The sequence below is a fragment of the Haliaeetus albicilla genome, chromosome 24 (assembly GCF_947461875.1).
Source record: "Haliaeetus albicilla chromosome 24, bHalAlb1.1, whole genome shotgun sequence".
Lineage (NCBI taxonomy): Eukaryota > Metazoa > Chordata > Aves > Accipitriformes > Accipitridae > Haliaeetus > Haliaeetus albicilla.
Window position 1 is genome coordinate 17,211,227 of NC_091506.1, and position 23,623 is coordinate 17,234,849.

The following is a 23,623-nucleotide window of genomic DNA, read 5'->3' on the forward strand; positions in this document are numbered from 1 at the left end:
TGCACGGCTCACGTTCCAGCCGTGTCTCTCATGATAACCAGCCAACAGAGGTAACCTGGGACACCAGAAATTTCCAGGGGCTGAATGAACACAAATACATCCTCACCCACCCCAGGGCAGGGGGGCAGAAGGAGACAACTTTGATGGGCAGGTACAGTGGTGGTGTTGCCCCCCATCTCCTCTGCATGAGGGGAATGAGCCCTACCTGGGCCTTGGTGCTGCCGGCTGAGCCCTGTCCCCAGGGCAGGACAGAGCGAGGGGAGCGCTGGGGGACAGGGCGTGTGTGGGAGCAGCCTCAGAACAAAGCCGTGGTGAGGGGACAGGCGCAGCCATGGATCCGGCTCCTATTTTTAGCCTATTTCCTAAGGAAGTGCAGCGGAGGGGCGCCAGCTCGCCCTGGGAGCCTTCCAGCCTCCGAGGCTGCCTAAGTGGAGCTGCTAGCAGGGTCAGGGCCGGTACCGCTGGCTCCAGCCTCACCGGCAGCCCTCACGCCTCAACACAGGGCGGCCCAGCACCTGATGACAGGCCCAGGCCCAGGCGCAGGCCCCTCACAACAGGCCGCACGGGGCGGCCCAGGCTGTCGAGTCCCGAGCCCCGAGCCCCAGACCCGGCCTGCAGTGCCGGCTGCCCTCCGATTCCGGAGGACGAAGCCCCGGGGCGGAGCAGGGAGAGGCTCCGACCCCCAGGGCCCTGCCGGGCCTCCCCCCGCCGCCGCGGGACTTTTGTGGCGCCGCCGCCATCACCTCCCCCCTCCTCTCCTCGGGACCTATGTGGCGCGGCGCGCGCTGACGTCACGCGGCGTCGCGCGGCGATGACGCACGGGGGCGGGCGACGACGACGAGGACGGCGGCGGCGGCGGCGGGGCCCGGAGTCGGGGCGGGTGGCGGGGCCGGACATGGCGGTGCGGCCCGGCCCGCGGGAAGATGAATAAGGGCTGGCTGGAGCTGGAGAGCGACCCCGGTGAGCGGCGGGGCCGGGACCGGGGCGGGGGGCGGCTCTGAGGGACAGGCCGGGGGTGGGGCCTGGGCCGAGGGGCTCTGAGGGACAGGCCGGGGGTGTATAGGTGAAGCTGGGGGGGGGTGGGTGCGTAGGCAGGGTTACGGGGCGCAGGCCTAGAGTGGGGGGGTGAGGGGGGATAGGGGTGGCGGGAACGAGGGCTGGGGAGGGAGAGCTGCTAAGGGGGCCAAGGGGGTGCCTGGGGGCGCGGGCGAAGGGTCAGAAGGGCAGGCGAGGGTGTTAGGGGTGTGTGGGGCAGCGGTAGTGTGGGTCCTGGGGGGAAGGGGGGCTGTGCAGGGTTGCTGTGTATGGGACGTAGCCCGTGGGGGGGGTTAGGGAGAGGTTATGGGGCAGACAGAAAAGGGGATGTCAGGAGGCCGGTCATAGGAGTGCACGGTGAGGGCAGGGATGGGGTGAACAGGGCTGCGGGAGCATTGTGAAGGCTCAGAGTGGGGCCTGGGCTCTGGTAGCTCTTGTACACGGGGTCTGAGGTGCCCCAGACACCTCTGTGTGTGTGTGTGATCTGATAAACCCAGGGGTCTCTGTGGAACACATCTGAAATGCCACAAGGGTGTAGCATGAAGCATTCCTGTTGTTTGCAAATACACCCTGAAACAGTGCTGAAATACAGGGAGAGGCGTGCATATGGGGTGCCCCTTGCTACAGAAACAGCTCTGGCGATTGCCCCAGAGCTTCACGGGCACTTGAGGACAACTTGTGTCACTCAGGAGCATGTGAGGGTGGCATCTCCGTCCTGTGCTTGTCAGTTACTGTCATCGCTTTGCAGCTGAGCGGGTGGATCAAACCCCCTCCCCCACGTGGCCCAGGAAAGGTGCTGAAAAGCCTGGTATGGCACCTGAGCAGCCGGGAACAGGACAGTCACGGGCGTCCCCTTCCCGCTATGTTGGAGAAGGCGGTTTCTGTGGTGGAGTTTGTTGTGTGGGTGAAGATTTGAGCGCCAAAGCTGGCGTCGGCTGGGGCATTGGCTGAGCGTTGTTTTAATGTCTCTGAGTTGCTGTAGTGCAATGTGGGGTTGTCCTCTGGGAGGCTGAGAGCTGGTCTTTAGTATGTGGTGGTGTATTTTTAAGCTGTGGGTGAGGAAATTGGACCCCTGGCATTATACTCGTCTTGCTGCGCTCAGTGAAGGATTCTGTCTCCCAGTCACCCCAGGTTTTGCTGCTCTTTATCCTCTTTTTACTGGTACTCGGGAATTGCCAAAATCGTTTCCATCCTCCCTCTTCTTCTTCACCATGACAATGCCAAAGACGGGACGTGGTTTGGATTTTCACACCTGGGAGGGAAGGTTATTTGCTTGGAAGGTAATCTGTCTGGGCAGAGGTGGGCTCTCAGCACACTGCAGCTGTGCTCCTTTGGATGTGTGGAGATTCGAATGCAGAGGTGGGAGCTGGAAAAACAGTTAGGAATGACCCGTGCACTGCTCTCAGCCTTCAGCACACCCCATAAACTGCCCGGCCCTCACCACGGGGCTTGGGACTGAAAGCTCTTGGTGCTTTACTGGTCAGGAAGGGTCAGTAGATCCAGATTTGGGCTGTCTCTCACAGTTGCTGGGCAGAGAGGGGAGCATTGGGAACCTCCAGGCTGCTGGTGTAGTGTTGCATGTGCTTGTGGACACCAGAATGTTTCCTCCAGCTGACCCAAATAATTTGGAATGGGGGTTTCAGGTGTTCCAGGATTGATCACAGCAGCAGGACTATGCCTTTTGTGGATGCTGAGGTAATATGAAATACTGAAATGAATCGGAGAAAAACCGTGGTTGGAAGGGACCCCTGGAAGTCTTTGGCCCAAAGCAGAGCTAACTTCAAAGGTAGTTCAGGTTGCTTGTGGCCATGTCCAGTTGAATTTCAATATGTTCAAGAAGGAGATTTCTGAGCCCCGGTCCCAGGGCTGACCATGCTGGCAACGAAGAATTGTTTTTTTTCCGGATGTGTAGTCAGAATTTCTCTTGCTGCAGCTTGTTCCTGTCACTTCTTGTCTTTTCATGGTGTGCTCAGAGAAGTTTGGCTTCATCCTCTCTCACTCCCTGGCGATGTTGATCAGATGGGAGGAAAACATGCGACGGCTGACTTCCCATCTTCTTTGGTGCAGTCCTGCTGGTCTGACTCACAGTCCTGAAGAGCTGCTGCGGAGATGTGGGATGCTCCAGGCTCAGTCACAGCAAGCTTGGGAGTCCTGCTTGGTCTTCTCTTTCTGGTGGTACCTGTGGGAGCAACACTGCTTTCAGCATTTATAGTTGTTTGTGTTTGCAAGGCCTTGCTCTGATGCAAATCTTCACTGGCTGCGAGGCAGAGCTTGTGATATGGTTCATGTCTTCTCATGTCACGTGAGTTTTGCTGTGGTCAGTAGACTGTAACTGTTGAAATTGGAGAGCAAGTGAGGCTTTTGACTTTTGCAGAAGCTTTTACAGTTGAGAGACTCTACCTGTAAACCGCTGTGACTTCCGCTTCCATAATGGACGCCATCTAAAGAGGGAACAAGAACCATGGCTGAAATGAGCATCTGAAGACCCGTATGGTCTGCAAGGACTGCTTGTCCTAAGGGGGTTGCTGTAAAGAAGGCAGGGAGGCTGCAGCGCTGCCTGAAGCCCCTGTAGATGTTGCCTGTATGACACAGCCCTCCATGGTGTCAAATATTTTGAGAAAAGCCATCTCTGTCAGAAAGGTGCCAGGGTTTGGTATAACGGCGTTGCACAGCAAGGAGGCTGTCACTGGTTCGAAGCATGTTACTTGCATAGCGTGTTTCTTCCCACTGATAATTTTGTAAGAAATACGATGTTTTCTGCTAAATTAGTGAAGACTTTTTGCTCCCAGAAGTTTCCTCCCTGTTTAGTCATTTTAACTTTGGTGTGGAAACCCCTTGGCCTCTTCCCTTCTTGACTGAGCCACTTATATCGGGTTCCTTAAATCTGTTGCTTACAGGGATGTTTGTCAGGATTGAATCCTTCTTATTGATATTCCCTGGACTTCCTCCCAGGCTTTCAGCAGCCTTTCTATGGGAGCAAAAGAAGGAGATTTATTATTCCAGTCTCGAGCTTGCTAACTCCATGTGCAGGGGGACTGCCTGAAAATTGGGCTGACTGCTACAGCATTGTAGTGGAAGCTGCTGCTCAGTCACTGATGTCTAATAATCCTTTGGTCTCTTTGCCATTGTCTATTCCTGGTTATGTCCTTCTGTAATGGGAATTTTGTAGTCACTGGAGACGGGCTCTTGGATTTGGTCCCCCAGGGGAGAGGGAGATGAAGATGAGCCTTGTGGCCCTCGGACTTCTCCACAGCCCTGTTGCTGTGAGCTGGCTTTCCCTTCACTGGCTGTCTTTCACTAACAAGAACATAAGTTACCTTCTAAAATATCCTGTGATCTATTCAGCCATGTTTCCCTCCAGTTAGAAGCATGCGTGTCATTTAGGTGCTCCCTGCTGCTGTTCATGGTGGGGATTTACTGCTTGGCAGGTCATCTGCAGCGGGTCAGGATGCTGAAGGTGGGTCCAGCTTCATCTGGCTCCAACAGGAGAGGGTTGGTTCAGGTTCTCTTGAGGAAGATGATGATGAATGGGGATGGAGGGATGAAGGGAGCCAGAGCACCTCTGTAGCGAGCCAGGGCTCAACAGCTCTGCTGCTGGGGAGTCAGCATGATCCTAGTGCCGCTCTGCAGTGGTTTCTCTGGCTGCGCCTTGGCCTGGGACCACATGGGACCTTTGGGGGCTGGTGGCAGCAGGTTTCCTCTCTGCTCTCTTCAGGCAGAAGTAACCTGTTGGTTTTGTTCCTTTCCAGGTCTCTTCACACTCCTGGTTGAAGATTTTGGTGAGTGCAAGAAACCTTCCTCGGAAGTCAGTTTCGTGCTTGACATTACCTTGTGTCCTTTCTGGTAGGCTTTACACCAGCTTCTGCCCTTTGTTTGCAGGGGTCAAGGGAGTGCAGGTTGAAGAGATTTATGATCTGCAGAGCAAATGCCAAGGGTAAGTCACAGGCCTGAAAGTATGAGTTTTACTAAGCAGAATGCATCAGTGGGCCTGGGAACTCATCACCAGGCACTCAGAAGGGCCCGTGTGAGCTCTTTGGTCATGGAGGTCAGCGTTGTAAGTGATCAACCAGGGGTGCTTCATCTGGTTTGGGGCAGATGGGCAATCTCATGCCTTGAGAAAGAACTCGTGGGGCAGGTGGGGAACATAACTTCAAGAGATTCATCTCCCTTTCCCCACGGAGAGGCGCAGTGCCAACCAGCGTGCTCACAGTATGGGCTTTCTCCCTGTCTCAGTGCTTTGAAATGACTTTGAGGCTGTCTCTTTTTTAAAAGCTGTTGTCTGAACTCCTCTTGAAAACGAATACAACATGTATTAGGAGGGGTTGTTTGGTGGTCAGGCACTATTCTGCAGGTTGGTCAGTGTTCAGAGGTGAACTTCACCTCCTGCTTCTCTGTCTTGAGCATCTTAAGACCTGTCAAATCCCAAGGTTTCAAGCCTGATTGTTGTCTGAGCCCAGAGCATCAGCGCAGGAGAGTATCCTTGGTAATGTGGGGCTGGGGGGACTTGTGGCAGGGATGGTCACTTCCAGAAAGATGGGGCTGGTGGTTCTGGTTTTCCTCTCTGTCTTTTCTCTGCCTGTGGTTTGAAACAGAAGGTTTCTGGTGCTGGGCAGAGCAGCCCCACTGGTGTGGTCCATCCAAAATGATGCAGCTGCTGACTTCTCTCCGCAGCCCTGTGTATGGGTTCATCTTCCTGTTCAAGTGGATTGAGGAGCGCAGATCACGCCGGAAGGTCTCTACCCTGGTGGATGAGACGTCGGTGATCGATGATGACATCGTTAATAACATGTTCTTTGCTCACCAGGTAGGCTGGAGGCGAGGTGAAAGAGGGGGGGTTGTCTCATGTGGCACCTCAGGGAAGCAACATGGTACTGAGAGGCTGCAGTGCTCTTGCTGGTCCTGAGGGCACCTTCTCTTTCCTGGGAGTCTCTGCCCTGAGCCCCGGGTTGGAGGGAGTCCAGTGAGGGCTGTGAGCCTGTCTGTGGCCTGTGCTGTGAGCAGATGCTCATGAGGGCATGGTGTGGCTCACTAAATGAGACTGACCTCCTCCCTTCCTTTGAGAGCCGAGGTCAAGTCGCTGCTCTCACAAGTGGTTCTTGCGTCAGTACTTTTCAATTGATTATTGTCACCTCTGAGGGGTTGTTGAAGGATTGCCTTGTTTCTGCTGGTTAAGATGGTCCTTGTATCCCCCTCCAGCTGATCCCCAATTCCTGTGCCACCCATGCCCTGCTGAGCGTCCTCCTGAACTGCAACAATGTCGACCTGGGCCCTACGTTGAGCCGCATGAAGGATTTCACCAAAGGATTTAGCCCTGAGGTAGGGACAGGGGTCTTGTAGGGCTGTGCACTTGTGGTGCATGTGAATCTGCCTCTCACTCCCCTCTCAGGATGATGCTCTAATGAGCTGGCTTCTTTCCAGCCCTTCGTGGCTGCACACTGTATATCAGTATTGCTTCTTCTCTCTCATCTTCCTACTTTGCCTTGCTCAGCTCTGAGCCTTCTGTCATGTTACTCCCTATTCCAGGTGCATTCTCTAAGTCTGTGATCAAAAGTCCTCTCTCTCTTACCTTCAGACACATCTTAAAGTCTTTGTTTCTCTCTAACTGTAATTTCTGTAGCAGGAATTGTGTGTTTTTTTCATCTCGGGTTTTACCTAAAACTCAGCAGAGCAGAGGGTGTGCCTGAAAGTTGCTCTCCCAGTCCTGTGTATGGATGGAGGGAGGGAGTGGGGAGCCGGTGGGTGAAACATTTTGTCTGTCTTCTGTCACTTCTCAGTTGTTTACCTCTTTTGCTCTTCGCTGCAGAGTAAAGGCTATGCCATTGGCAACGCTCCAGAGCTCGCCAAGGCCCATAACAGCCATGCCAGGTAAGTGAGGGGGTCTCTCGCAGCTCACTTCCCCTGGAGGAGGCAGACTCTCCACTGACCTCTCGCCTCTCTTGCCCTCGCAGGCCAGAGCCACGGCACTTGCCGGAAAAACAGAATGGTATCAGCGCTGTGCGAACCATGGAGGCTTTTCATTTTGTCAGTTATGTCCCCATCAAGGGACGGCTGTTTGAGCTGGATGGGCTGAAGGTCTATCCCATTGACCATGGTAAGAGCCTGCCTGTCCCTACCTGTTGACACAGTTGAATAGACACCCTCGTATGTCCAAATGTATGTATTATTTTTCATTGCCACTAAGCGTTAGCTGATTTTTGTGGAGAATCGCTCCAATGGATCCCAGATTTGTTCTGAGTTTTGATAGCTCATTTTGGAGCCTATGCACTCGGGACTGTTTCTAGAAGGCAGTTATTTCTAAATCCATTGCATTGCTTTTTCCAGCCCTGCCATTTTCCTCCCCAGTTGCTCAGGGTCACAAGGTCCTTCTGCAGCTTTGCAATAACTCAGTATCACAAGCAGAATTTGCCTCCTCCTTACCCTCTCCTTGTGCCAAATAACCACTGTGTGTTGAGGCATAAGGTCCCAATGCAGATCCCAGCAGGCTGCTCAGGTTACTCCCTTCTCTTACAACTTGACCACTCAGTTCTGTCTTTCAGACAGTTATTTATTGCTTATTTATCACTTATTTAGACTTTGTTTCTGTCTGTCAGGCCCTTTGGCAAGGTACTCAGTTCATGTACCTGGCTTACTTAAGCATGGCACCAGTGGCAGGTGGATTCCAGCAGGAGCTGGGATTTCTTTGGATTTTGTGAGCCCAAGCCTGTGCATCACTTGTGGTCTGTGGGGTTCAAAATTCACCTTTCTGCCCTGCAGATAGCTCACGTTTTCCATTCGGAAGGCAGAGGCAGGGGGTGCCACGTATGGGCTGACAGTGTGGTCCTTCTGCCTCCTGGGCCCCTTCTTGACTTGCTACCTGGTATGTAAGGGAGCCATGAGATTGCCTGTCGTGGGGATGGCAGGATCCGTTCTGTGAGTCTGAAGCAGGAGCCTTGGCCTGCTTTGTTAAGTCCAGCTGTGTCTCGTTATCACAGGGCCGTGGGCTGACGACGAGGAATGGACGGACAAAGCCAGGAGAGTAATCATGGAGCGCATCGGCCTGGCCACTGCAGGGTAATGTCCCAGGCCATGGTGCAAGCACTGGCCCTTCGCTGTTTTTCCATGGATTATTTCTACTGTGGTCTCTGTGCGAGAAGTTGTGGAAGTGGAGGTGAAGAATGTTGCTGGGGGAGAGGTGCAGGTGCACTGCTTCCTTGCCTTCTTTTGCTTGCAATTTGCCTGCCTTCAGAGCATGCAGAGAAGCTGCACTCTGTGTGCGATGCAGAGTCCTTGCAAATGGCTGCACAGGATAAGAGTGGCCAGATTAGGTCCCTGTTAGCTCGAGTCCATAGGAGAAGGAATGGTGCTTCTGGTCCTGAGTTGGGCCTCTTGGATGCTTGGGTGTGAGGGTGACCAAGCACTGGCACAGGTTGCCCAGAGAGGTTGTGGAGTCTTCATCCTTGGAGATTCTCAAAAGACATCTGGGTGTTGTCCTAGGGAACGAGCTCTGGGTGACCCTACTGGAACAGGGGGGTTGGAGCAGGTGACCTCCACAGGTCCCTTCCCACCTCAACCAACCTGTGACTCTGTGAAGGGTGTTTTGTGTTGTGGCTGAAGCAACCTTGCTCTGCTTCTTCAGCCAGTGTGAGGTTGACTTGGTTTTGGGGGAAAAGCCTCCTGTGTGTTGGTGTTAAATGCCAGGGCTGGGGAGGCGCTGCCTGGGAAGAGCCCGCAGGAGGTGTGCAGGGCATGGCTGCCAGCCTGCTAACCGTGCTTGCTGGGGGACGGGCTTTCCACCGCCAGCTTGCTGCTGATGTCTGCTGTGCCTGCAGGGAGCCGTACCATGACATCCGCTTCAACCTGATGGCGGTGGTGCCTGATCGGAGGATGAAGTACGAGTCCAAACTGCACATCCTGAAGATGAACCGCCAGACTGTGCTGGAGGCCTTGCAGCAGGTAGGACAGCCCAAGCCCTGAAGGAGTGTGAGCCTGGGGTGGGAATAGTCTCTGTTTCCAGGGCATCTCTCTGTGCTGTGGCGCCCTGGATTTTGGGGGTTTTTTTGGCCTTGGGAAGTGTCTTCTGGGAAGAGGAGATAACCAGCCTTGCTGCTTGGCCTTTTGCTGCTCACCTGGGAGGTTATCCATGGCATTGTCAGTTGATTGTGCACGTGGGTGTTCGGCAGTTGGCTCACCCTCATGAGTTCTTCTGCAATGCTCGAATGGGAGGGATGTGGTTTGGGTCACCCCACTCCAGCACTCACTTTCTGTCATTTGCCTTCAAGCTTATCCGAGTAACTCAGCCTGAGCTGATCCAGACGCAGAAGTCTCAGGAGTCTCAGCCTCCTGAAGAGGCAAAGCCGCCCAGCAGCAAGACCGTGACTCCAGAGAGCACCCATCCAGGTAGAGCCCTGTACCAGTGGTGTTGCCAGCCAGCCAGCCTGGCATGCTGTGGGGCGAGCACAGGCTGGTGACAACAGCTGGCTGTCCTGCATCTTGAGGCAGTTTCATAGTCAGCTTCGCTTTCTTTTCTCCAAGCCCAGCTCCATGTGCGCTGTGCTGGGGTGTGGTAGATGCCTCTGTACCTGGGAGAAGTGTTGGGAATGACGCGGAGCTTGAATATAGGAGGACTTAAGCTTGGGGACACTGGCGACAGCTGGAAGTGGAATGGGAAGTGGGTGGGATGGACTGGTGGAGCTCTTCTGCTACATGTGGTGGGCAAGGGGTGGCAGAGGCCATTGAGTAAAAAGTGACGGTGCTGGTTATGAAAGGCTGTACTGTGCTTGTACGGTAGACGGCACCGACGAGCCCACCAGCCAGGGCCACCCTGCAGCCACGCAGAGCCCACCCAACAAATCCAAACCGGTGGCAAAGACGTCAGCGAGCAGTATCAACGGGGCACCTCCAGCAAACCCCAACCCCATCGTGCAGAGGTTGCCAGCCTTCCTGGATAATCACAACTACGCCAAATCCCCCATGCAGGTAGGCTGGAGCTCCAGGCCAGCCGCGTGCCTGACTCAAGCTGAGCTTTTTGCTTCCAGTCCCTCACCTCTGTGGGACTATGGCTGTCAGCCGGTGTAAGCCCTTCCCCTGCCTTGCAGCCTGCCTACCCTTGCACTAACCCAGGCTGGAAGGTGAGATGGTAAATAAAGACTGACCTGGCAAAAGAGGTTAGCATTAATATGGGTCAACTGAGGAAGCATATGGAAGAGACCCCTGTCCCCTCTCAAAAGGGGCAAGCCCTGGTGCTCGGCTGGACAGAGGAGGTGTCTGCTGGGCTCTTCCTCCTTGCCCCACTGCCAGCAGCCCATAAGCAACGGTGTTTTGCAGGAGGAGGAAGACCTTGCGGCCGGAGTGGGTCGCAGCCGAGTCCCAGTCCGGCAGCACCAGCAGTACTCGGACGATGAGGATGACTACGATGATGATGAGGAGGAGGAAGTTCGTAACACCAACTCGGCCATCAGGTGACGTCTTGAGCTGAGGGTGGGGGGCAGGGAGCTGACGTTTGTAGAACTGCCAGTGGTGACTCCCAGATCTCTTTTCTGGGCGCTGTTAGCTGTGTTAGAGCCTGCACCTGTGTGTGCAATTAGGGCTGTTCTCTTCTGCTATTTTACTGTTCACTTGCTGGATTTTGTGAAGCCCTTCTGTAGCTCTTCACAATCAACCCTGAGTTTTGGCTGCCCTGAATATAACTGTATTGGCAGCAGGCTTTGGGGAACCTCAGCTCCCCAGTGCCGATTGCCAGGTCAGCTCCTGGTGACAGTGTTGGTGTGTTTGGACTGGTGTGAAGGTCAGGAAGGTGGGGTCACAGCGGGCTGCTTTTGGGGCTTCTGGAAGAAGAGCAGGGGTACACAGCACCCTGTGGTCCCCAGCTGCGTAGGGGTACCCGCAGCTGAGTGATTCAGTGGGGTGGGGTGCTGCCAGAGAAGCTGATGGCAGTGGGGGTGACCTAGGAATGTTTCAAGTCTTGCTTCATCCAGCAGACAGCCTGGAGTGCTGAGTGCGGAGCTGACAGCGCCTGTGCTGGGCCCCCACCTCCTTCCACCAGCTACTCACCTTCCCTGCTGTCTTCCTGGGCAGGTACAAAAGGAAAGGGCAGGTAAAGCAAGAGCACATGGCGGGGGCTGCGGATGGCCAGCTCTCCGTCCTCCAGCCCAACACCATCAACGTCCTGGCTGAGAAGCTGAAGGAATCTCAAAAGGATCTTTCCATTCCCCTGTCCATCAAGACGAGCGGCGGGGGCGCCGCCGTGGCTGTGGTCACCCACTCCCAGCCCTCTCCCACCCCCAGCAACGAGAGCACGGACACCGCCTCTGAGATCGGCAGCGCCTTCAACTCCCCGCTGCGCTCTCCCATCCGCTCGGCCAACCCCACCCGCCCCTCCAGCCCCGTCACCTCCCACATCTCCAAGGTGCTCTTCGGCGAGGAGGATGGCCTGCTGCGTGTCGACTGCATGCGCTACAACCGGGCTGTCAGGGACCTGGGGCCCGTTATCAGCACCGGGCTGCTGCACCTCACGGAGGACGGTGTGTTCTGCCCACTGGCTGTTGCAGGTAGGTGCCTGCCAGCTTTTGGGGGGTGGCATCTTCCCTGCAGTGACGAGACGGTGTCCTTTGATTTTGGGAGTGGATACCGATCCTTTGCGATGGCTCCTAACACTTCTTTCCCCTGTGCACAGATGGGGGGAAAAGCTCCCCCCCTTCCATCAAACCCGGTGAAGAGGCCCCGGTTGCAATCAAACTGGACGAGAAGGAGGGCAGTGAGGCCAGTGACAGCAAAGAGAAGGTGGGACTTGGCAGGACCAGTGATCACCCTGGGGGGGAAAAGTATTCTCCCAAGGTGAGTTTTGTGCTGTGACAGCCCTGGGAACGTGGAGCTCCCTGTGCTCACCCAGAGACGCAGCAGCGCTGGCAGTGACCGAACCGCATGTGCACGCTGTCCCGCTCGCGTGTCGCCGCAGCCGTGCCTTGAGGCACTGGGCAGTGCAGGTTTTGTGCCTTGCGTCATCTCGGGAACATTTGCCTGGGCTGTCTCCCACGGCAGAGACGTTCGGCGTGCTGTTCTCTCCTTTGGGCCAGAGGCTGGTGGGACCCTGCACCCCCAAATCCCAGCCTGCTGGTAACTTTACTGCCTGTCTGTGCCGTCCAGCAAAAGACAGGACCAGGCTCAGGCAGCACAAGCACTTTGAGGGCTCCCTGGAGGAGAGTTTGCTAGAAACTGTTTTACTCAAAAGGGAAGTCTTCAAATCTTGTTATTGAGAAGGACCAGGCCCTGGGGTGTTTCTCAGGCATGCATGCAACGCTTCCCCCTGTCCCAGAGAACCAGGTACATGTGCCTGGGGCTGGCTGTAGTGCTGGCTGATTGATCATCCTCTGACTCAGAAATTCCCTACAATGAACTTCCCCCCCTTCCCCCCCCCTCCCTGGGAAGTGTTTTTGGCTTTGATGAATCCTCCCTTTCCCAGTGCAGAGAGGAACACCCACCAGCTTGCCCCACTGGCTCCTGGGCTGCAGGGCAGGGGTCCGTCTGCTCACATTTGCTCTGCTTGATCCTGGCAGGAGCTGCTGGCACTGCTGAAGTGCGTGGAGGCAGAGATTGCGAACTACGAGGCCTGCCTGAAGGAGGAGGTGGAGAAGAGGAAGAAATTCAAGGTGTGTTTGTCGGTGGCTTGTTTGCGTTGCCGATTTAGCTCCCTGAAGGCTTCTGTCTGGGGTGTCTTTATGTCAAAGTGGAGGGAGAGTGGTTCAGTTGAGAATGGCAATGAGGAACATTCAGGGTCCCTTTCCCGTTACCGACATTCCTACGGAGCAGAGCTCCCGCCAGGACAGACAGAAGCCCCTGGGCAGCACTGACTAGCTTGAGGAGGGTGATGGAGTGCTGCAGCTGGGCCACAGCTGAGCATCAGCACTGACAGGAGGAAGGGGGGAGTCTCTGCCCCAAGGCCTGGCAGGATTCCTCCCCTGCCCACCCTTGCCTCTTCCCAGCTGCCCTTTGTGGAAAATGCTGGCATCTGAACTGGGATGGAGATAGTCCCAGTTGTGCACTGGCCTGGGAGGTGGGTTCCTTCCTGCTTTGGTCTCCTTGGCCTACAGGCTGCGCCTGGCACGCCGGTTCTTTGCCCCGTTAGCCTTGAGCTCTCCTTTCTCCCTGCCACCCATTTGTGGATTATTTGTGGATTTGTCATCTCTTTGTAGATCGATGACCAGAGGAGAACCCACAACTACGACGAGTTCATCTGTACCTTCATCTCCATGCTGGCCCAGGAAGGTGAGCTGTGCTGTGGGGCCAAGGGGACGGAGCGTGGTGTTCAGATTCAGCTGGGGGAGCCATGTGGAGCATGACAGAGCAGCCGCTGGGAGCCTGGGAAGCTCACCCTGCCCTGCTCTCTGTTTCTGCCTGGCCTGGGGCACGAGGTAGCACTCAGTCTGGGGAGCCACACGTCTCCGCTCCATGTCCTTCTGATTTTATAGTCCCAGGAGGAGCCCACTGATGGGTTTTGGGTGAGACAGGGAGGGCTGTGCTCTGGCATGGGCAATACCAGCACTCCAGCACGGGGCATGTCTGTCTGCCTCTCCCCCCTGCAGGCATGCTGGCAAGCCTCGTGGAGCAGAACATCTCTGTCCGCAGGCGGCAGGGAGTCAGTATCGGCCGTCTGCACAAGCAGAGGAAGCCAGACCGCCGGAAACGCTCCCGCCCATATAAAGCCAAGCGTCAGTAGCCTGGGAGTCAAGACTGAGAAGCAGCAGCTGGGCTTTGTGGCTTTGGGCAGTGGCACTTGGATCTATGTTACCCTTTGCCCAAGGAAGAGGGACCATGGCGACAAGCCCTCGGCTGAGGTGGAGCCTGGGGACGAAGAAATCGGGTTTTCCTCTGAGCCTGAGTTGTGAAAGGCGGGAACATGTCTTGAGGGGAGTCCCTGCAGCTGCAGCAGAAGGCAAGCCGGAGTGCCCAGCTGCCTGACTGTGCCACGGCAGTGCCCAGATACCGTGGGCCTGTGTCTCGGCGCCATGGCTGAGGACTGCAGCAGGAGGGGAAGAGCCCACCCGGCTGGTGGCGGGTCTGGCGTTGTGGGAATGCTGGTGATGCTGACGCGAGGCTGTGCTGGCCGCAGCTGGCTGGGGCTTGTGTCCTCCTGCGTCCAGGCCTTCAGATCTGCGCTTCCCCAGGACCTTCGTGTCTGTGTTTTCTATCCCTCTCCCTCCCTTCCCCAAACTTATTTTTGGTTTTGACCCACGCTTTGGCCGTTGCTGAGCGAGGTGGCTCCTGGACAGAGCCCATTCTCCTGCACCCACCCCCCACGGCACTGCCCAGTTCCCAGGATGCGTGGCCAGGCAGGTTCTGCCTTGCCCTGCCCTGGGGATGGCAATACCCCCTGCCAGCACAGCCAGGCTCCCCGGTGGGCCTTGGCAGCCCTGTTGCTGGGTGAGGACGGGTGGGCTCATCCCTGGAGCTAGGCCTTGTGCCCAGCCCTCCGTGGTGGTGCTGGGGGGTGGCGTGTGGCCCTGCTGCCATGGCTGCTCTCCTAGGGACCAGCTCTGTGGCCCTGGCAGCGCCTGTGGGTCACACAGGGTTGCTCCAGGCCCAGTCCTCAGAGAAACCCCGTGAGTTATGAACAGACCGAGTTCATAGGGTGGCCTCGGTGCTGCTGGGCATGGCGCTGGGGTGGACGCTGGATGTGGAGTCACTTGGTGCCCTTGGTGAAGCCTTTCAGCGTGGGGAGAGGCGAGTGGTTGCTGTAATGCTCGAGGTGGGATGGGGATGGCAGTGGCAGGCGGAAACAGTGGAGGGAGCCCAAAGCTGCTCCTCCTGCCCAGAGCTTGCTGGTGTGGACAGCAGCCTGTTTCCTACCGGAGCACATGGGCCTGGCCTGCCTCTTACCTGTCACCTCATGGTCTTCTGCCTGTTCCAGCAGAAATCTCAGAAGCCAGAGGTCAGCACCTCTCTCAGAGGTGTCCTGAGGCACAGCTGGGCCGAGGGGAGCTGCCACAGGAGAGGACTGAATTTTGCAAATGTGCAAATTTGTACAGATGTTGACTAGGGAATGAAACTGTTCTTTTGGTATTTGTGAAGGGAAGAAAATCCTGTCTCTTGCTGTGTCTAATATCAAGTGCTGTAAATAATGGATCTGTCTGAAGGAATAAAGCTATCCTGTAACAGCCAGCCAAGGGAGAGGTGTCTAAGGGAAGGGAGAGGGGTGGGCACGTGTGTGGCTGGGGGCACTGAGTGCCTGCTCTGGGCCACATTGTCCCCACTGGCAGTTCTCCTGTGGTGCTAGAAACTTGAGGTAATTGTGGGGATTGGAACAACACTAGGTGAATGTGATGCTTGGGGAGTTGAGCTCAATTTATTGACACAGCTCAGAGGGCAGGAGAAGGTGAGCAGCTGCTGGCAGTCAGTGCTTAGCTCCTGCTGCCTGCGTGTGCTGCCTGCCTCTGTGCAGGATGGCAGAAGCCCTGGCTCAGGCCCTCAGCTGGGATGGTTTCCTGGGCTGGGTGGGTTTTCTGGCTAGAAGTCCAGGGCACAGATCAAGGCCGTGCCCCGTTTGATCCAGTGCTTCTGTGGCTTGTCCGTAGGGATCTCCACAGCAATCACGTAGTTGGTGGAGTGCCCGGTTGTTGACAGTGTGCCTGTAATGGGGGAAGCAAGGGCAAGAGGGTTGTACTGCAGCCCTGGCTGCTGCACACTGACTGGGGAGTCCCGTATAAAGTGACTCCATATGAGATCCCCTGTCCCATCCCCATGCTAGGTGACAGGCTGAGCAGGGCTGGAGGAAACAGGCTTGTGTATTTTTGGGTATGGGCTTGAGCAGAGGCTGGCCAGAGGCACTGCTGCATAGCCAGGGTGCCTGGCTGCTCTATCTCCATGACCACAGCAGGAAAAATCTTTTTCTCCCTGGATGGTCTCAGCCAACAGTGCCTTGCACCCTGCCAGTGTGTGGCAGGAGGAACTCCTGCAGCCCCTCCTGGGCTGCCTTTCCTAGCTACTCCTACAATCTCCCTTGCTTCTGGAGATCTGTCTTTAGGGCACCTACCTGCGCGAGTAAGAGTCTTATAGATTGGGCACAGGTAGTTGCCAGTGGCTGGAGGCTTGCGGTTGGGGACAGGAAGCAGCCAGATGACGGCCATCTCTGTGTAAAGCTCCTTAGGATGTGACTCTGCTAGCTGAAATGCAGTGGGGTCCCAGCGGGCACCTTCGAGGAACAAGCCGTGGATGTAGCAGCCTTCGTCGGGATGGCGAGTGAGCTCGCTCACTGACTCCTTCATTACCTGCAGAGGAAAGCGGGCCCAGGGCCCTGATCAAGGTGTGTCCCTGGAGGCTCAGCCCCAAGGACCCCCTTAAGCTGCTCTTAGTTAAGTCGGCGCTGGCAAAGGGGAGCCTGCCTCAGCCCTCGGATGGGCTGGGCTGGGTTTTCTGCCATCTTGCAGCATGAGGCTGTGGGGCAGCCTGTGGAGGGGATGTGAGCAGGTCTGGAGAGGCAGAGAAGCCTTTGCTTGCCCTGTGGAAGTGTCTGGCAGTGTCGGTGGGTATATCTGAGCACAAAGGGGATGATGGGGTCCATGGGCAGCTCTGCAGCTAGTGGCTTCACCTCCTGGGCAGGTCAGGGCTAGAACTGCGGCCTTTGTTGCCTTCTAGCAGCAGATTAAAAAAAAAAAAAATCCAGAAAAATGCAGAGCCTCTGGCTGACTTACTGACCTTGAAGCTAAATGAGATGGTGTCGATGGAGATGACAGACTTCCTGGCGAAGTTCTGCAGTGTTCCAGTGAGGAAGGCCTGGGGGAAGAAGAACCCGCTGATCCAGAACACGGAGGGGATCCCGTGGCTGATCCATTTCTGGAGGAATTCAATTCGCTGCACCAAGTCATTCACCCAGGATGCCAAGGGCTTCAGCGATGGGTAGGCCTGTAGGGCACCCACAGAGAAAGGTGTTGAACGCAATTAAGGACACCCTAGACCTTGTGCTCCAGCTGCTGACACCTGCCCAGCACCCAGGGATTCATCCAGCCCTGGGCTGGGAACAACTGTGAGCTGCACTAGGCAGGAGAGATCTCCATGCCAGGGAAGCAAGGGCCAGCAACATGTGAGAGAACCCAGTCCACTTGTGGTTAATGACCCATTCCCTGGTTTGGGTGAGCTCCTGCGGGCAGCTGGGGTGGCTGGGGCACATACCTTGGCATTCCACATCACGGGGACAGTGTTGTTGTACAAGCTGCTGGCCATCAGCTCCAGCTGAGATGACATGACGACCAAGCCCTTGAGAGCTTTCAGCAAATCCTTCAGTGTCTGAGCAATCACCTCCAGGAGCCTGTTGTACCTATGGAGACAGAGTAGAGGGAGCAGAGCGACTCTGTGCAGTGGTTTATCACCCATGTCTGCCCAGGTTGGGTATGGATCTCTGTACAAGTGAAGCTCTTCCATGTAATCCCTAGCCCCATTCCTCTTTAACGGGGTCTCATAGCTGCCCCCCCAGCTCTGAATTGCTGACAGTAGCAGATGGAGAAACTGATCAGTCCCCACAGGATGGGGATCAGCTGAGGGTCCTGACTGGGACAACACAGTTGTTAGTGTGCCTGCCAATCCCGCTGCCATGCTCAGCAATGAGGTTCCTCAAAGGTGAGTGGGAGGAGGGGCCCCCACATCTCTGCTGTTCCCCAAGGGACCAGCCGGTTGCTGGCCCAGGACGTGATCCCACAAGGGTTTTACCTGATCACCTCCTGTACCAGCACTGTGTTCATGGACTCTTCGTAGAGCAGCGGGTATTTGTGGATCACCTCCTGCAGGTTCATGAGGGCAGGCAGCTTTGCCAGGATGTCCTGGGAGGTCTCCTCCACGAGCTGGAAGGAAGGCAGCAAGTGGGTGAGCATCCTCCTGGCCACGGCTGCCAAGAAGGGGGAGAGCTAACGCCTGGATGGCAGTGCCATTGCTGGCACCCAGCAGGCAGGGTGGCACCTGCTGAGAGCTGGTGTTTATGCTCGCTGCCTGTACCAGGCACTGGCTGCCAGAGCACCGATGGGATGAGGGCACCCACCTCTTCCCTGCTGTGGCCTCCCAGCGTGAAGGTCTTGGGTTGCAGCTGCGTAATGGCTCCCAGCAGAGCAAAAGTCTCATTCTGAGCGAAGGTGATGTTGGCATTGTCGTGTAAACCAAAGAGCTCTGGGCTATCGTTGAGCGGCAGGCTCTTGATGTACTGCAGGTAGCCCTGGAGAGGAATCCACACAGGCTGTGAGGCCAAGAGCATAGGGATAAACCTGTGGTGCGCCTTCAGGCTGCTATGGGCCTGAAAGAAATGACTAAGCCAGGGTTGCTGGATAAGCTAAACCCAGCAGATCACAGACTCAGTTGGGACACATTCCTTGACTTGGTGTTTGACATTCATTCATCTGACTTTTACACAGCTCTTTGTCCCCGTCACAGCCAGAAAATGCAACTCGCAGCTTTGACTTAGGGACAGCTTATGTGTGCCCAGAGCAATGCTTGCTGACGCAGGACTCTGGCTGATGGGGTGGCAGCTCCTCTGAGCCAGGTTTGGTGGCTGAGTGGAGGGCATGGCCATGTTTTGTGGTCTGGCTGGGGAGTTAAATTGCACTTGTATAGAAGCAAAAACACATGCTATGTGAGAATGGGCAGCTTGGCAGTGAGCTTCCTGCTGTGTCTCCTGCAGAGCTCCTCAGGTACTTAGGTATGTGATATCAAAATGATCCAGAGTACAAATGCTTTCAGCTGGGGAACTCTGGTGATAGCTGCTACCACATCCTGTGTGCAGCGACAAGATTTTCCTCCTGTTGCTTGAAACAGATGCAGCTTCCTGAAAGGAGCTGAAGATCCCCCAGTTCTTACAAACTTACATTCCCCCAGGGAACTGGAAAAGCAGTGGGTTTCAGGGAGGAGTAGATCCCCTTTGCACTATGATGATTCCCCTGGATCTATAAGCTGCAATTTGTTACTTGAGTACTTACATTGAGGTCAGAAGAGGTACTGATCTGCTTGTAGATCCCCGATTCAGAATAGGCAAATTCAGGAATTAAAACCTCAGGCTTGTAGAAATCTTCCAAAATACTCATGATGCAGCGCCTGTCCCAGTCATCAGTCACACGGCCGCCATAGTTGATCTCCCCAGCTGTGTACTTCAGAACCTGTGAGAGACCCCACCACGGCTTTCTGACCTGCATGTGCATCATGAGCCTGTTCCCTCCACGGTGGGGGGGCAGCTCACACACTTACCTTGTATGGGATGTTGGTGTATTCGCTCAAGAACATCTGTAGCTGACTGACACAGATGCGGAGGTCTCCATCCGTGAACTCATAGGGGATGTTGAACCCTAGAGGCCCAAACTTTCTCCTCTCCAGCATGTTCCCATGGAAGAAGCAAAGTGAGAGCAACAAGGATTTAAACTCTGCAACCTGTGGGCAGGTGAGCAGGGAGAAGAGGTGCTTAGGTTGGGAGGAGTCATTCTTGGATGGGGTCGCTTCCTGCTGGGACCTGGCAGAGGAGCTGTGCCAATTCAGCAGTGCCAGCTAGAGCCTGGAGAGGTGGAAACCTCAGTCAGGCTGTTGTGCTGGGGAAGGCTGTGGCCCACTCCCTGGCTTAAAGAGAGCTGTAGGTGTCTTATGCCAGGCCTCTGCAATCCTGTTGCTTCTGTTTCTCAAAGTGAAACTTCCAATTGGCTCATCACAGAGTAGATGTGGCTCATGAGAAATACCACCAGCCCTTCTCTAGCATGCGAGAGGTCTAGTGGAGAGGAAGACCTATGCCTGGAGAGGAGCAACATCCAGGTGGAGAGCATACATTGGAGCAGGCACGGGCTGGGGACAGCAAACCAAAGCACAACCTGGGTCTTACCTTGGGGCAAGAATTCAAGAAGTCATCACTGAAACTAATGTAGGACTTGAGCAGGTTAGCCTTGACCCCACGGGGGGGCTCAATGGTCATCTTGGAGCCATTCTGGAGGATGGACACAGGGAAGTCGTTGCTTGGTAGACTGGTGAGCCAGAGGCGAAAGTCCTGGTGCACCTGGAAATCCAGAAGGCAACAAGTGCTCAGAGGGTGCAGGCACAGCCTTTGCAGCTGCTCCTGCACTGACCCTCTGGTTTTATGGGGAACCTGTGGATGAGATCAAACTAGATCTGGGCTCCAGCCTCCTGTCTGTTATCCTCAGAGTGGGCAGGCTGCTCAGTAAAACAGCTCACCTTGCTGGGGTCAATGCCTTCGACGAGTCTCTCCAGTGAAGGCATCCAGCTGGGGGCCAGGTGGCAGTTCTGGAAGAAGACCCAGTTGCCCTGCTCCATGGCACTGTGCATCATGGCTTCAGCACGGGGGCCCTGAGGAGGCAGATGAGAAGAGCTCAGAGACCCTGGTCCATCGCAGGTTGTGCCCTGCTGAGCTGGACGGGGAGACAGCTGCTGGGTGGAAGGACCGCTTTCCAGAGCCACAGCCTGGCTTCATCCCCATGGCTCAGCTGGATCTTTGCTGTCTGATGGCACAGCAAAGGCCCTTTTACAGCTTTTACAAACCTGTGTGGGAGGATGGAGGGAATGGAAGAACTGGGGATGGATTTGGAAAATTAGAGGGTAGTATAGGGGGAACCGCTGCAGCCTCCCCCACTGAACTGGCTCCTCCAGCTAGCAGAAGGTTGGTGAGTAAAGGCCCTGGGGAAGGAGGGTGTTTTCACTGTGCTGCAAGGGTGTTTGACTTACTTGGAGCTAGGTGAGATCACTGGGAGTGCCAGCAGGACAGTGTTGCCCCAGCTGGGCATTGGCAGCTTACCTGGCCTTGGCCCAAAGAAATGGCAGAGAGCTTTTGGGAGAACTTCATTTCTTCAGCAAACTTGTAGAGATCAGCAGCAGGGTCAGTGCCTGGGGACAGCACGAACACCAGCGGGGTGGTGGCAGTGGACTCCCTGAAGACGACCGAGAGGTCAGTGGTCTGCAATACAGAAAGTTGGTCAGAGCGGAGAACCTCCTCACCCTGCCTGGCCTCCAGCTCCTCTCCAAGGCACTGGTGTGCTCTTGGGTGCCGAGGCCAGAAACATGTTCAATAAGGGCCTAGTGCAGCTCTCCACCAGCAGCATTAGGATCAGGGCAGTAACCACTTTCCTATTTGTCAAACTCTTCTCTCGTATGCCTGGACTATCTGCCTCCTCCCAGTGTGGTTTAACTGGTGGACATTAGGCAGGATATCCCTCATCTAAAACATAAGTGTTTATCCAGCTGTGAGAACTCTGTGGCTGCAGAGAGGCGCAAGCACCCTCACTGCAATTGGGACATGCTGACAGCCCGCTTACAGCAAGCTCAAGGCATCCTGCTCCACTCCTGCCCCCCGCAGTGCTTCCTTTTGGCTGGTTACCTGTGGTTCAATGAAGTGCCAGTCCAGGTTCAGCACCACAAAATCCTGCATGGCGTTGGTGATCTTATCTCCCCGCAGACACCGCAGAACCAGCAGCTTCTGGAAGGCGTCAAGCTCAGCTTCCCACTTCCCAGGCAGGGGCTCTCTGCAAAGCAATTAGGTGCATTCTGGGGGGGGGGGGGATGTGCCAGACCCTGCAGCTCCCCAGGAAGGACCCAAGTTGCCTGCAGACAGCCACTGGGGTTTCAGATGGGACAAGGACCTTCCAGTCACTTGGCTGAGGTCGTTGTCTGTAGCTTTGAAACTATCAGCGGGCAAGCCAGAGCTGCTTCCACTGGGCAAGTGTCAGATACCGCCAGGCTAAAATATTGTGTGGCTCTGCCTTGGGCAAGCAACATGTATAGGCAAGGGCCACCCTTGAGGAGACAAGGTAATGCCTCATCCTCTCCCTTGTGTGGCACTGCACTGGGAGCAGAGCTGGCACTGTGGCTGTATCAGCTCCTCATGCTCTCCCAGGGATGCCATCACCTGCCGGGTGAAGCATAGCTAAGCTTACAAAGCAGGGGGCACCTGCCTGTGAGGCTCAGGGCTGTCAAAAATGGCCCTGAACGCTACAAGGTTGGCTGCAAAATCATTGGCAAAGCCGGAGAAGTTCTTCAGGCTGCTCAAGGCCAGGATGTCTCCCCATGCTCTTTCATATAGCCAGGCCGGAGCTGGGTTCTCCCTCTTCTCCTTTATGGTCCCTCCTGACAGCAGGTACCGCCACTCGTCCTGGAAACAGGATAGGATGTGGTCAGGGATTATAGCCTGCCTACTTGCCTGGGCCTGAGGCATGTGGCTTTGTGCCATATCCAACTAAAATCCTGTTGTAACTTTCTGGCTGCCCCTCCTGCCAGGTGTGTGTGTTGAGGAGTAAGTGAACTGGAGAGTCTGGTGAGATCAACGTCACTGTTCAGCTGCCACTGGCTTTTCTCTGTCTTCTAATCCCTGCCTGCTCCCTCCAAACTTGCTAACCTTTGCAGCAGTCTGGCAGCAAACCGGCAAAAGCTGCAGGTGATTCAGCCTAGGCAGCTCTGCATATAGACACAGGGAAAGGTCTGAGATCCGAATGAAGAGAGAGGCCCCAGGTCTGCCCACCAGCCTGCCAAGCCTGCCCTCAGTCCAAGGGAACAAGGCTCTTTTTCCACCCCAGGACGCTATTCTAAGGGGCTGAACAGGCTGGGTTTGAGTTCCCCTGATGGGATCCCATCAAAGGACCAAGGTGACTTGCTCACCATATCAATCTGCCCGTCATTCATCAGAATCCGGACGCAAACCAGGAAGGCAAACATGAGCTTATGCTTCTCAAAGAGGCTACGGCACACATTGCTGTAGAGACTGAAGGTGATGTAGTTGTTAATGTTCATGATCCGGTCCTTCAGGGTGTCTGCAAAAAGGCAACAACCAGACAAAGATGGTGGGTGCTATGGGTGACGTGGAAGGTGCTCTCCAGGTCAGCTGTCGGTTGCTGGTCACTGGGGCACACCTGTACCCTGCCCAGGAAGAACAGACACTGCTCTCAAATACAGACTTGGCACAGAAGCGCCTGTGAAAGCACAAGGCTGTGAGACTCTGCACACAGAAGAAAACACTGCCCCAGCACTGGAAGGGAGTCCACACTGCGCCATGGCACCCTCCATGGGCCTAGCCACCACCATCCTGGCTAACGTGCATTTCTGGGTGGGGAAAGCTGCCCCCAGCCTGGCCGCAGCAGCCAGGACCTGTGCGTGGAGGTGGCCCTGTGACAAGCAGAGCCACACCATTACCAGGATGGTGCGTACCTTGCCTGTGCCCTGCATTAACATCCCTCCCGCCTGGTCAGACAGGGCAGCAGAGAAATAGTGGGGAAGAGAACGCAGGGCAGGCTGTGACCACATCTTCACTTGCTGTGTGGAAACAACTAGGGGCAGCTCTGGACCATGCTGAGAGCCAATGCAAGTGGCCATGTTTGCCTTGACTCTGCAAGTGTCCTAGCTGCTGCTAGACCAGGAATGTGGAGTGAGGAAGAGGATAGGAGGGGGTTGTTCTGGGCAGGCACCTGCTCTCTCGGAGTTACTGATCCCCATTAGGAAGATGTTGAGGAACCACTCAAGTGAGTACTGGTACATGGGATCCACATTGGACAGGTCTGAGACACAGAAGTAGAGGATCTGCGAGCGGACAGCCACGGGCACATACTGCAGGCGGGTGATGTTGATGTCCTTTGCTGTCTGCTCTGCCACCATTACCTTGGCC

General features: G+C 55.6%; 2 protein-coding genes across 3 annotated transcripts in view; one reads left to right on the top strand and one right to left on the bottom strand.

Annotated features, from left to right (window-relative positions):
* Positions 1–825: 825 nt before the first annotated feature.
* On the top strand, positions 826–15,168 carry BAP1 (BRCA1 associated deubiquitinase 1). 2 transcript variants are annotated; one of them, XM_069812386.1, is made up of 17 exons: positions 826–960; positions 4,785–4,814; positions 4,915–4,969; positions 5,707–5,839; positions 6,232–6,351; positions 6,839–6,900; positions 6,984–7,126; positions 8,007–8,085; positions 8,844–8,967; positions 9,294–9,411; positions 9,803–9,990; positions 10,339–10,472; positions 11,089–11,561; positions 11,687–11,847; positions 12,567–12,659; positions 13,203–13,275; positions 13,593–15,168. In XM_069812386.1, exons 1-17 carry the CDS (start codon positions 924–926, stop codon positions 13,724–13,726), a joined length of 2,157 nt encoding a protein of 718 aa, XP_069668487.1. In that variant the 5' UTR covers positions 826–923; the 3' UTR covers positions 13,727–15,168. The 2 variants fall into 2 exon arrangements, with proteins under 2 accessions (XP_069668487.1, XP_069668488.1); XM_069812387.1 differs by having other exon boundaries at positions 11,687–11,793.
* Positions 15,169–15,267: 99 nt separating this feature from the next.
* The window catches only part of DNAH1 (dynein axonemal heavy chain 1), a 71,968-nt gene continuing 63,612 nt past the window's right edge, over positions 15,268–23,623 (bottom strand). Inside the window, exons 64-78 of the mRNA XM_009917249.2 lie at positions 23,427–23,622; positions 22,624–22,775; positions 21,920–22,120; positions 21,350–21,490; positions 20,771–20,929; positions 20,194–20,325; positions 19,847–20,017; positions 19,228–19,407; positions 18,963–19,139; positions 18,035–18,205; positions 17,710–17,840; positions 17,176–17,320; positions 16,702–16,908; positions 16,040–16,274; positions 15,268–15,635 (exon numbers count right to left, since the gene is read on the bottom strand). Coding sequence (XP_009915551.2) covers positions 15,514–15,635; positions 16,040–16,274; positions 16,702–16,908; positions 17,176–17,320; positions 17,710–17,840; positions 18,035–18,205; positions 18,963–19,139; positions 19,228–19,407; positions 19,847–20,017; positions 20,194–20,325; positions 20,771–20,929; positions 21,350–21,490; positions 21,920–22,120; positions 22,624–22,775; positions 23,427–23,622 — 2,520 coding nt within the window. The 3' untranslated portion in view covers positions 15,268–15,513. The remainder of the gene's footprint in view (positions 15,636–16,039; positions 16,275–16,701; positions 16,909–17,175; positions 17,321–17,709; positions 17,841–18,034; positions 18,206–18,962; positions 19,140–19,227; positions 19,408–19,846; positions 20,018–20,193; positions 20,326–20,770; positions 20,930–21,349; positions 21,491–21,919; positions 22,121–22,623; positions 22,776–23,426; position 23,623) is intronic.

What these genes read in the sequence shown, in the direction of transcription:
- BAP1 (XM_069812386.1), top strand. Translation starts at nt 924, where the DNA reads ATGAATAAGGGCTGGCTGGAGCTGGAGAGCGACCCCG. An exon ending in ACATGTTCTTTGCTCACCAG is followed by an intron (nt 5,840 to 6,231) that starts GTAGGCTGGAGG and finishes ATCCCCCTCCAG; the next exon opens with CTGATCCCCAATTCCTGTGC. An exon ending in CTGCCCACTGGCTGTTGCAG is followed by an intron (nt 11,562 to 11,686) that starts GTAGGTGCCTGC and finishes CCCTGTGCACAG; the next exon opens with ATGGGGGGAAAAGCTCCCCC.